The following is an 11820-nucleotide window of genomic DNA, read 5'->3' as shown; positions in this document are numbered from 1 at the left end:
ATTGAGTCAGAACCAATGTTGTTTTTTGATCTCGTCCCTCCTTCGCTGCCTCTCCCAATATTTGGATGGATCGACATGGCTGTTTACGCTGCGCGTTTCCCCCCCGAGCTTTTTGAAGTGCGCGGGGCTGCCGCCGCGCCGTGGGGCTGCATGCCGCCGCGCCATGCAGCCACACCAATGGAGCCGGTGCCACCATTTAACCCATTCTGACCGGGCACCCATTTTGGTGTCAGCATCATGCTATGCTTTAGCTATTGAAAAATAGCAGATCTACAAGCTCATATCGCGCCACCGAGTGGTGCGATACGAGCTTGAAGGTCTGCTATTTTTTGAAAAATCGAAGAACGACTGACATTTTTAGAATCTGATCTCAGGTCAGAATGGGTTCGTCAGACCAGTGTGTGTCCGGCGGAAACCTCGTATGAATCTGATCTCAGGTCAGAATGGGATAACAGACTGGAGTCATTCGCAGGGCACGCAGGGCCAGCTCGTTCTGGGGGACCCGCCGCACTCAGCACACACAGCTGACAAGCTGTGGCCCCGGACCTTTAGCTGTCACTCAGTGGTGGAAAGTAACTTAGTACTCAAGTAGGCTACCTAATGTACTTGAGTACAATTTTAAGGTATTTTAAGGTATTTGTACTTGAGCATTTCCAATTTCTGGACCCTGCCTTGTTCAAAAGGATTTGTATTTCTGCCAGGCATGTGGAACTCCATATTTGGGGAGGACTGACATCATATTTGATGATGCATTAAAGCAGACTTGTATGCGTCATTTGTGTGATAAATTGTAGCATACCCATTGATACATCCATGCAAGAGAGGTATCTAAAGGAGAGGATCTAAATATGGAAGAAGAGCAGGAGACAGTGGACAACGAGGCAACTAGCCTCCAAGAGGAGAACAGGCCGAAGAAATGACACACACATCCAGCGATGCAGCGAAAACCACTGCATCGCTGGCTGATGCACGGGTCAGTGATGTTAGGCCGCGAGTTCTGCTATTCCATGGAAAGTGCTCTTGTTATTCCACTGCTGCTGCAAATAGGCCTTCCAGAGCAGTACCACAGTTTAACCTGGCTCCTCAGTCCTGTACTGGGTCTGATTTTAGGTCCTGTGATCGGCTCAGCCAGTGACCGCTGCACTTTACGATGGGGTAGGAGAAGACCCTTCATACTGGCCCTGTCTGTGGGGTTGCTTCTGGGAGTAGCACTGTTTCTAAACGGCTCGTTGATAGGTCTGTCTATTGGCGACACCCCCGGTAGCCAGCCAATCGGCATCGTCCTTACTGTGTTGGGCGTGGTGGTACTGGACTTCTGTGCTGATGCTTCTGAGGGACCAATTATATCTTACCTTCTAGATGTTGCTGATACAGAGGAGCAAGATATGGCTCTAAATATACACTCTTTCGCTGGTGGGATAGGTGGCGCTGTGGGCTATATGTTAGCTGGTCTAGAATGGACTGACACGGCTTTGGGTCGTGCATTTAAGTCCCGGGAGCAGGTCCTTTTCCTCTTTACTGCCACCATCTTCATCATCTCTGTTATATTGCATATGCTCAGTATTCCCGAGCGACCTTTCAAACTATCCCACCAGGCAGAGGCCACAGCAGATAGGGACTCCACTCGCTCCAGTAGTCAATCCTCTTTAAAGCCCAATGTCCTTGACCCGATTGGAGAGGACAACTTTGCTGCGGAAGACAACCATGTCGATCTTGTGTTGGAGATGGACTTCCTTGATGTTAAGTGTGTTAACAGTAACAGTGACTCAGCCTTAGCCATACCAGAGTCACAGTATGAGATGGAGGAGGCCTCCTCTCCTCCTCGTTCTACCCATGTTGGCCACTTTGACTCAATTGAAATCGTTGAAGAAGTTGTGTCTATTTCTGGTCATTCCCACCCAGTGAGTGGCCACGGCTCTACTGAACAAGGTAACCACGCCTTCAGCAAATCAACCTCAGTCTCAACACACCCTCACAAGTACAACCGACAACATTCCATCATCCCCTCACACTCTGGACGAATGGGATCACAGGTGTGCCATATGCCAGGGCCAGCGTCTGGAGCTCCCCAGACAATCCCCCCCTCCTGCAGCCTTAATGACTCATGTGACGTCCAACAGCATGCAGAGAAGAGGAGTCTGTCATGTGAGGGCTCAGACCAGGAAGGCGGATCAGAGAGGGGCACCACTGTACGACTACTCTGGATCTCAATGCTGAAGATGCCACGCCAACTGTGGAGGTTATGTGTGTGTCATCTCCTCACATGGTTCTCTATTATAGCTGCATCTGTGTTTTATACTGACTTCATGGGACAAGTTATCTACCACGGAGACCCCACGGCACCAGCTAATTCCATTGAGCTCCAGAACTACAACAAGGGCGTGCAGATGGGCTGTTGGGGCCTCGCTGTCAATTCTGCTACTGCTTCTGTCTGTTCTGCCCTCCTTCAGAAGTGTTTGGATAGTTTTGACATAAGCATCAAGGGCATCTACATCCTGGGAACCCTGGGATTCTCCATAGGAACTGCTGTCATGGCAATCTTCCCCAATGTCTACATTGCCATGGTGATGATCAGTAGCATGGGTCTCTTGGATGTGATCATCTCCTACTGTCCTTATGCTTTACTGGGTCAATACCATGAAATAAAAGAGTATGTTCAGCATAGCCCAGAAAACACCAGAAGAGGCTTTGGTATAGACTGTGCCATCTTATCCTGCCAGGCCAATATCAGCCAGATCTTGGTAGCATTGGCCCTGGGCCCTGTGGTAGAAATGGACAGCGTGCGTGTCATCCCCATGGTGGCTTCTGGTGGATCGTTCCTGGCGTTTCTTGCTGCCTGTTTCCTAGTTATATACCCAAACAGGCAGGCCAGAAGCTCAGTACACACTGAGGGGTATAAGACAGCAACCCGTTTGTCAGAGGAAATGTAACGTAGGTTCAGGATTTTTTTTTCCTACTCTCTTCTTTTTAAGGTTAGCGTTCTAAAGTGAATTCCCTGTATGCTAAGCAAATTACCAGCTTGCAGATGGTGCTTATACTTTGACCTGGTCACCGAAGTTGAAAATAAAATAAAATCACTTAGGCCTACTATTATTAAATCAAGTAAACTTGCAGCCATAACCAAACATTTGGAATCCAGACAGCGGAGAAATAACTGATGAATTATGGGCTTTTGTACAGTGCTAAAAGATTCACTGGGCCTAAACTATTATGTCAACTCTATACAAACTTTCTATGTTGAATTGCAGCAACTTTTTTAGAGACCCTTCATACAGTAGTTAAGTTCCATTACTTCTAAGAGAAAGTGAACGTCCTACGGAAAGTGGCAAAAGCAGGGTTACACACCGGCATTCCGAAGCCTGCTATTCCGACCATTTATTTCTGTTTATACTTTTTGTGGGACTATCTATGAAAGGCTAAGTCCGGATGTGTATGTAAATAGGTATATATATATATATATATATATATATATATATATATATATATATATATATATATATATATATAAATACACACTGTATATATACTATATATATACATATATATACACACACACACACACACACACACACACACACACACACATGTGTATGTATGTATGTGTATATATATACAAACACAAACTATTCTGGTGGAAAATCAGGGGCTATTGTACCATATTTAGCTACATGCTAAAGAGAGCTGCCATCTACATTTTATTTGAGTTATTTTTTAAATCTCTCCATGGACATTTAGCGGCGTCGTTTGATTTTAGCCCAGGTAGAGCGCACCACAAATTAAGACAATAACATCCTACTACTAGGTCATCATCACACTGGTTTATTTTGATAGGCCCTGCCCTAGGCTAGTCTGTATATAGTATAGTTTGTAAAAGACAGACATAACTAATGACATGAGCAAGAATGATTAATACTACACCTTGTATAGGCTAATCCTCCTATAGCCCATATTATATATGGCATATTCACTGCAATAATAACAGACAAAGTTGTTTTGTTTTAAATTAAAGTTAGGCTATATTATGTTTACAATCTACTTAAACATTGGTATGAAAGCCAGCATTCTTAGGGCTGTATTTTGCGTGTCTTAAGTACCAGGTCTTATTACCTAACTTGAGTAAACTAAAGACCTTGAGGCGTGATCAATGCCATTTGGCTATTCTGAGTGGCCAAAGAGCATTGATCACGCCTCCAGGTCTTTAGTTTACTCAAGTTAGGTAATAAGACCTGGTACTTAAGACACGCAAAATACAGCCCTTAATCCTGTACCACACCACACCACACCACACCACACCACACCACACCACATCATCCATTGAGAACTCAGTTGTGTAGTGTCTATTTCCGTCCTACACAATTCCCATTGACAATGAATGGAGAATTTTACGTCATAGTGTCTGAGAAAATTGGCTTAGTGTCAGACAGGGCCTTGTAACACGGCGGCGAGGACCTTCTCGTCACATACTGGCATCGCTTCAGCCCCTCCTATATACAGCTTTTCTCCCCACACGTCTCAATATTTGCCATTGGCAATGAAAGGAGAAATTAGGTCAAATGTCCACCAAATATGATGTAGATTTGTACGATGACAAGAGCGCCCCTCACTTCACACGGGTGTGATATTTGTCCTACAGAAAGATTAAAATCCCATTGACAATGAATGGACAATTTCACGTCACAGTGTCTGAGCAAATAGACATGTTATATCATGATGATGCGCCCCTCACTTCACACAGGTGTGATTTCTCCCTGGTTGGACGTAACCAGGAAAAAATCCCTGCAGGTTGGACGTAGCACATAGACTTTTACTTTTGGTACTTTAACCCATTTAGGACTGAGGACGATTCTAAAAACGCCTTCTAAATACTGAACTAAGGTTTCTGAAAATGTTCAATTGTTATGCTGCTACCCCAAAAGGGGTTCCCATCCTGAATGTCAAGTACATTTTGATGCCAGTACTTTTTGAATGATGTACTTATGGATACTAAACAGAGTATTTCTACATTGCAGCATTGATACTTTTACTGAAGTAAAGAAAACAAAGAAACTGTGAGCACTTCTTCTACCGCCACCACACTGCTCAAACGGAGCCCGCGGGTCCTCCAGGCTGTACTCCTCAAATCAAGTCCAGTCCCGCAGGGCTCACCTGCCCCGCGCGGCCCATGATGTCTTGAGCAGTCGTGTTCCTGTGTCAGGAGCTCACAGTGCTAACTCTGGAGCCAGAGCAGCAACAACACCCTTCGTGACACCCCCCCTCACCTCACCCCACCCCCCAGCCCTGCCTAGGGTCGTAAATCTGGCCCAGTGAGAGTGTTTGCAGGGGGGGGATCAGGAGGGGGGGATCCGCAGACAGACTGACTGAGGGCTGGCTGGGGTGCTGTGGGAGTGTTTGTTAAGATGTTTGACTTTGCGGAGCTTTTTTTTTTTTTTTTCTTTAGCCGGATGGACTGGAACTGCAGACAAAATGACAAGTGTTTCACTGACTGATTGTCGCCTTGGGCTTTCTAATAATTAGGTGGTTAAGAGAGCGGCTCTCTCCGAGCGGAGGAGTTTATTACGTGTGCAAAAAGGCAGCTAGAGTCATCAAATCACCACAGGCTTGTCCAATCCACAGGTTAGTGTTCACGACCCCAACTACATTACATTAAACTTTGTTGTTTTGCAGGAGCCGTGGTGATGAACGAAGGACAACATGAGTCAGTGGCTCTTTTAATTTCAAAGACACCTACTGTATAACTCTTGAGAGTGTACAAATGGAACCAAATAGACCCTTACGGGTGCAATTAGTTCCACTTGTACATTCTCGCGTTACAGTCAGACCTTTAAGGGTCCATTTGGAACCATCTCAAGGAACCCCAAGGGTCCCCGGACCCCACTGCGAGAATCACTGAACTAACACACAACGTTGACACGGAGAAGGAAGCATCTTTGCTATATACATACTCCGTGCTGATTTCAGTGGAAATGTATAACTTTTGGCCAAGCACTTCTCCACCAACTACTCCAAAGGAATTGATAGATTGGGGACTGCAGCACTCGACGGCCATGACAAATGGGGTCTTGACCGGAGGGCGTTAGGAATTACAACTGGCGCTCTCACCGACCATGCCTGTCAACTGGCGTCCATCAGCCAGTGGTCAGCTACTGTACAGCCCGGCCATTATATACACTCACTTCTCAAACCCACAGAGGCCTGCTAAGTACACATTGTCGCGCAGTACAAACAACCATCTTCCTACAACTGCATCAGCGTGCCATGTCCGCTGATTTATACTCATGGCATTTAGGATATTATGTAACTTTTACAAGGGCCTCTCCTGTAGCTTTCCGGCATGTTTTCACACCAATCATCTGTGGTTGTCACGGTGCATCACTGACCGCTGGCTTGAAGATCAGCAGGAGGAGACGGGACAAGTTCCACCAACAAATGTTCATAAGGGGCAAGCTCCAAAAGTGCTATTTGGCATACCACTCGACAAATGGTATTTACTGTTTTTCAAAATGGTTTATATACCACTTTCAAAACGCTACACCTCCACATGCTGGCGCTTTAACATAGCAATGCAATATAACAAAATAATACAAAAGTTATAATGCTGGATGTAATCCAGAATTATACTATTATAGATATAAACCCCCAAAACAAGCACAATCAACACAACAATAAAATGTCTGTGTGTGTGTGTGTGTGTGTGTGTGTGTGTGTGTGTGTGTGTGTGTGTGTGTGTGTGTGTGTGTGTGTGTGTGTGTGTGTGTGTGTGTGTGTGCGTGCGTGCGTGCGTGCGTGCGTGCGTGCGTGTGTGCGTGCCTACCTGGTAACAGTGATGTTGTCTGGGGGCACCACTATTTGTAATATCTTGCTCCAGGGCCATGGTGTACTGTAGATGCACTGTAAAGGCATCATAACCTGCAAAGACAAGGAAGACAACCTGTCTATTAGCGCACAGTCTTTGCATGCCATAAAAGTGGTAAAACCTAGTACTGTATAGTAATATCATACATTACAACTCCTAAACAAAGTAGATGACCAAAGAGTCCATCTCAGCCCCCTCCTATAAGCAGTCCAACTGTCCCCAGTAACAGACACGGTGACACACAGTCCATGCTGTATTGATGTTGGTACCATTAGGAGAGAGAACACGCAAACGTTGAACAAAATAACAATTCTTCTACATTCTTCTACTCTAATTGTGTAGACTTATTGTAAATTAGAAAATATAATTTAACTCTCGAGAGCGAAAATGGTTTAATTATCCACTCAAGATTTAAAGGCCACATGGAACCCCCTCAAGGACCACTGGTTGAAAACCCCTGGTCTAAGTAGGTGAGATTTTGTCATTGTTCTGTGGGATGATTATGGCTTTCTGGACAGTAGCAGTTGGGGCAAACTGCTGTCGCCCGACAACATGATTTACAATTCTGTTCCTTATACTTGTACTGTACTCAGCCTCTCAAGGTTAATGGCACAGGAGTTGCGAGAGGCTGGCTAAAAAGGTGGCCAGGGTGTTTTGCGAAAGCCAAACGTCATAACTTTGAATTGTCTTTGGGAGGTTCGATGTTGCTATATCTCTGCTCAGTGCTTTGCCTTTCCATTTTGGCTGAATTCAGTCATTGTGGGTTGGGCTGGTGGTGTCGGTATACTGGCGACTGGGTGGTTGTTGATGAAGTCCAACCCGGCTGTACTGACCCCTGTTGACTGCCGTAGCAGTTCTTAATGGCTGGCTGGCCGGGCGTCTTGGTCCCCGCACTGACTGGTGTATAGCACTCTGGGAAGATGGCTGAGATGAGGTAGCAGTGCCCTCTCTGGCTGAACAGTGGTTAACTCTCCCACCTCGGGGCTATGGTTTCTGAGCCCAGATAGAGCCGGGCCTTAGGTACATATACACCATGGCTCCCCAGCGGCTGAGTATGTCCAAGCCGATGATGCACTGTGCTGGGCTCCGGAAATGCATGGTTTCCCATGAAGCAATCCTTTTATCCCCTCATTCTGGCAGACACTTGATTCCCGGTGTCCTCTTAGTAGGTAGGCTGCCCAAATCTCCGCTTAAGGCCGACCACTAAGCACAGCTTAGCTGTTCCTCCAAGCAGAGATCTGAAGTGCATTGCACACCCTTCCAATGCCAGCGCGAGGTGGATGGCACTCTCTCCATCTAACCAGCCCTCAAGTCAAGTCACCATTACTTAGATACTGTAGTGCATGTCAACCCATTTCTGACAGGCAGTGGTGTACTGTAAAGTAACTATGAGTACATTTACTCAAGTACTGTACAAGTACAATTTAGTTTTTTTCAGTATTTACACTTTCAAATAGCTTTATTCTACTATACATCTCAGAGGCAAATATTGCACTTTTTACTCCACTACAATTATTTGACAGCTTTAGTTACTGGTTACTTTGCAGATTATGATGATTACGGTTAGGTACGTTATACATTTTTATACTGTACTTAAATTTGGAAGTAAGTACATTTTGAATTCCAGAGTTTTACTTAACAGAGTATTGCCACATTGCAGTTTTGAAATTTTAGCAAATACAAGTGGCTCCAACAAAGCAAAACAAAACTTAGTCTTCAATATAGAAGGTGGGAGGGGAGGTCCCCACCACAACAACCATGCACCCATCATTGTCCATAATGGTTTCATTACCCAAAATCTATTGACAGGAAAACAAAATGACCGAATGGAACTGCGAACAACATTAACCGACATCATCAATCACAATAAACCCTCTAATATAAACAAGTACAACTGACACATCAATAACACAACAAGTGTGTTAGAGGGATGCTGGGAAATCCTCCTTCCAAGACCAACTGGCACGCCCGGGATGATATGGTTATTATTACATAAATCTAGCAGGCTTAGTTTGCAATCAGGCCTAGTTAACGTAGCCAGCAACGGTTCAGTCTCCCCACGTCCTGGCCCCGTTAATAAAGTGTCCTACTCAATTTCCTCTTCTACGGCTGTGTGTAAAACAGCACGTCCAAGGTAGCTCATGTCTGTCTGTCTGTCTGTCTGTCTGTCTGTCTGTCTGTCTGTCTGTAACGTCTGCATGCATGTGTCCGTGCATGGTTGCACATGTTCAAGTTGTGCATACGTGTGTGCCTGCTTTGTGCACGGCTTCATATAGTATATACGTCATACATACATACATCGTCTCTGTCAGGTGGAAACCTCATATGTCCAAACCTGTTACTTTTCAGGATTTAGATTAGTATTTTTTGTGGATCTGCTACTTTTGATGCTTTTGTGTGACGCCGTATACAGTGCGATCAAGTATTTACTTGAGATTAATTTACTCAGGAAAGAAAAGGTACAAATATGGGAGGTAAGAGGTTCCTGGCTGACAGCAACCAACGGTATATACTGTATATATATATATATGCATGTTCCTGTGTGTGTTTGCTTGCCTCTGCATAAGTAAGTCCCGAGGCAGCTCACTCAAAAATGTTTAAGTGCGTGTGTGGTCCATTCCGTTGGTGTTTACCGTCTGGTCAGAGTTACAGCGGAGGATGTCAGTGGTCAAGAGTGTGGGGCATGATCGAGGCACTGGGTGTGGGCTAAGAACCATGCCAGTGCCACGGGCCAGCCAGGGTCTATACTGTATGTGCCCTGAGGCATGCATTTTCTGCCCAACCGCAGGAGCTGCAGGAATCCATCATGTTCCCCACAAGCAAAAGTGTCCCGTTCAAATAATCACTGGACATTAATTAAGCCCAAATATAATGATGTTTGTTTGTCTGTTTGTGCCCTTTCTGTTCCTCCACCTATGCACTGCTGTGTGTGTTGACTTGCTTATCTCATTCAAACCGGGAAGGCATCGTCTGTGCCATTTTAGATTATTGAGTTGGTTATTAAAAAATAGCAGATGTACAAGCTCACAGCAGCGAGCTTGTACATCTTGCTATTTTCATTGTACAGATATTCTACGGTTAGATGGATGTTAGGTTCCTTGATGACTATTTCTATGTATTTGATGTATTGTGTTGATGTAAGAGCGTCTGCTAAATGCCTAAATTCTAAATTGTACATTGTACAGCTATTTTTGAGCATTTTGGAAAATAATCTCGAAAAATCTCGAAAGGCATTTGTAGAATCACCCTCCGGCTATTAACGGGTTATCACCGCACTTATCCGCAAGGATTACATGGTCCAATACTATATAGTCTCCAGACACATGCTGTGTATAGAAGAGAAGGCCTTGGCAGAGCAGAGACAGTGAGACGACGGGATAGAAGGCTGTGAGGGGTTTCTGGCCGGTGTCCTTGTTCCTGTCCAGAGCCGGTGTGGAGCGGGCAGCGCCATCAGTCCCAGAGTGTATGGCGATGTGGCAGAACAGAACGTTAGCAGGCAAAGTACAGCCAATACACGGCCTCCACGTCAGGGAGAGAAGCAGAACCTGTTTGGACTGCAAATTATTACTGGCTGATCCACTATTATTTTATCGGCAGTGTTGTTGGACTTTAAGGTAGTGGGCAAGCAGCACGCGTCCTTGCCAGAGAAGGAAGGAGGGGAGTCGACTACTCAAATAATCTTTGATAATTGCTGCAGTGACCACAGAGTCCTGACTAAGTATAGGAGGCCGTAATAGAACCATTTGGCCTGTTTTCATATTTAATAGGGAAAAAAAAGTGGAGGGGAGGGGAGGGGAGGGAGGCTCCAAGCAGTCATTTTCTCAGAATCAACACCTCTGTTTAAACATTGTGGAGCGGAGCATGGATCACTACCAAGGAAGTTGTCGACTTTTCAATCAAAAGGACATTTGTCTTCAGGTAACCTTGCATGTTACAAAAAAAACTCCTCTGCTGGAGAAACAGTGTTCGCACTGTTCATTCAAAAAAACAGATTAGTACAATGATAACGATATTCATAATAAAACAGTGTGACGTTTCCATGGCGAGGCCTGCTTTTAGAGCACCGTGTCGTATTCTAATGATTTATGACTGTGAACTGGTGTGACAGGCGGGCAATAAACAGCAGTAGCACTTGATAATTCTGCCTACACTGAATCTCTGTTCTGCGCCTTGTATCTTTGTATCTCTGTTCTGCGCCTTGTATCTTTCACATTATTCAGTGACGGACACAGTAACAAAGTATGTTGTTGCTGTCTCCATAATTTAACCTTTTGTGGGTTATTCTTCCCCCTAAATTAAGGCCATACTATTTGATCATACTACACAGCATCACACAGAAAGCATCAAAAGTTGCAGATCCATAAGATCGAGACGTGGGCACAAAGCAACGCTTTTAGATCTTGTAGATCTGCTACTTTTGCCGTTTATTAATTTGAATCCTAAAAAGTTATAGTTTTGTACATATAATGCATAATGAGAACTTTTTTTTAACTTTAAGTAGGCCTATATTTTGATGGCAATTGGCATTACTCAAGCACATTTTGAACACCGACCTTTAACTTGTAAGAGAGAATTTCTTCATTGTGGTACCGTATTGATTATTTTTATTAAGTAAAACAACATGAGTATAGGCCACCACTGCGGCCTACATAGTATAATGTGGCAGTGTGTGAATTAGTTTTGGGGACACTCCAGAGGGGTTAATAAGTCCAATCACTGGACGGGGAGAAGCTTGTTTTGAAACCTCCGTGAAATTGGTCGGGGATTTGGCTGTTTTTCCCCAAGTCTCTCCGGCCGGTTCAATACGTTTGGGGAAACCTAAGCTTACTATTAGTGCTGCTTTACATGTTACAAGTGATGTGGGCTGAATTAAATTGCAACATTATATCTCCAGCCCATGGGGTTATAGCCTCCTATGTTATAGAGGGGAGAGTCCGTTGCTGGAATTTCTGGAGTCCTCAATCAGG

The 11820-nt window shown here is 44.7% G+C and overlaps 1 protein-coding gene across 1 annotated transcript; it reads left to right on the top strand.

Annotated features, from left to right (window-relative positions):
• Positions 1-935: 935 nt before the first annotated feature.
• Positions 936-10982, top strand: LOC310869664 (solute carrier family 45 member 4-like; the record flags this gene model as incomplete). The annotated part of the gene is made up of 3 exons (XM_083780495.1): positions 936-2879; positions 10279-10341; positions 10962-10982. The coding sequence occupies 3 exons, from the start codon at positions 936-938 to the stop codon at positions 10980-10982; spliced, it is 2028 nt and encodes a 675-aa protein (XP_083636621.1).
• Positions 10983-11820: the final 838 nt, after the last annotated feature.

The sequence above is a fragment of the Protomyctophum parallelum genome (assembly GCF_964188405.1).
Source record: "Protomyctophum parallelum genome assembly, chromosome: 13".
Lineage (NCBI taxonomy): Eukaryota > Metazoa > Chordata > Actinopteri > Myctophiformes > Myctophidae > Protomyctophum > Protomyctophum parallelum.
The sequence above is the reverse complement of the archived record's forward strand: the minus strand, read 5'-3'. Positions and strand labels throughout refer to the sequence as shown.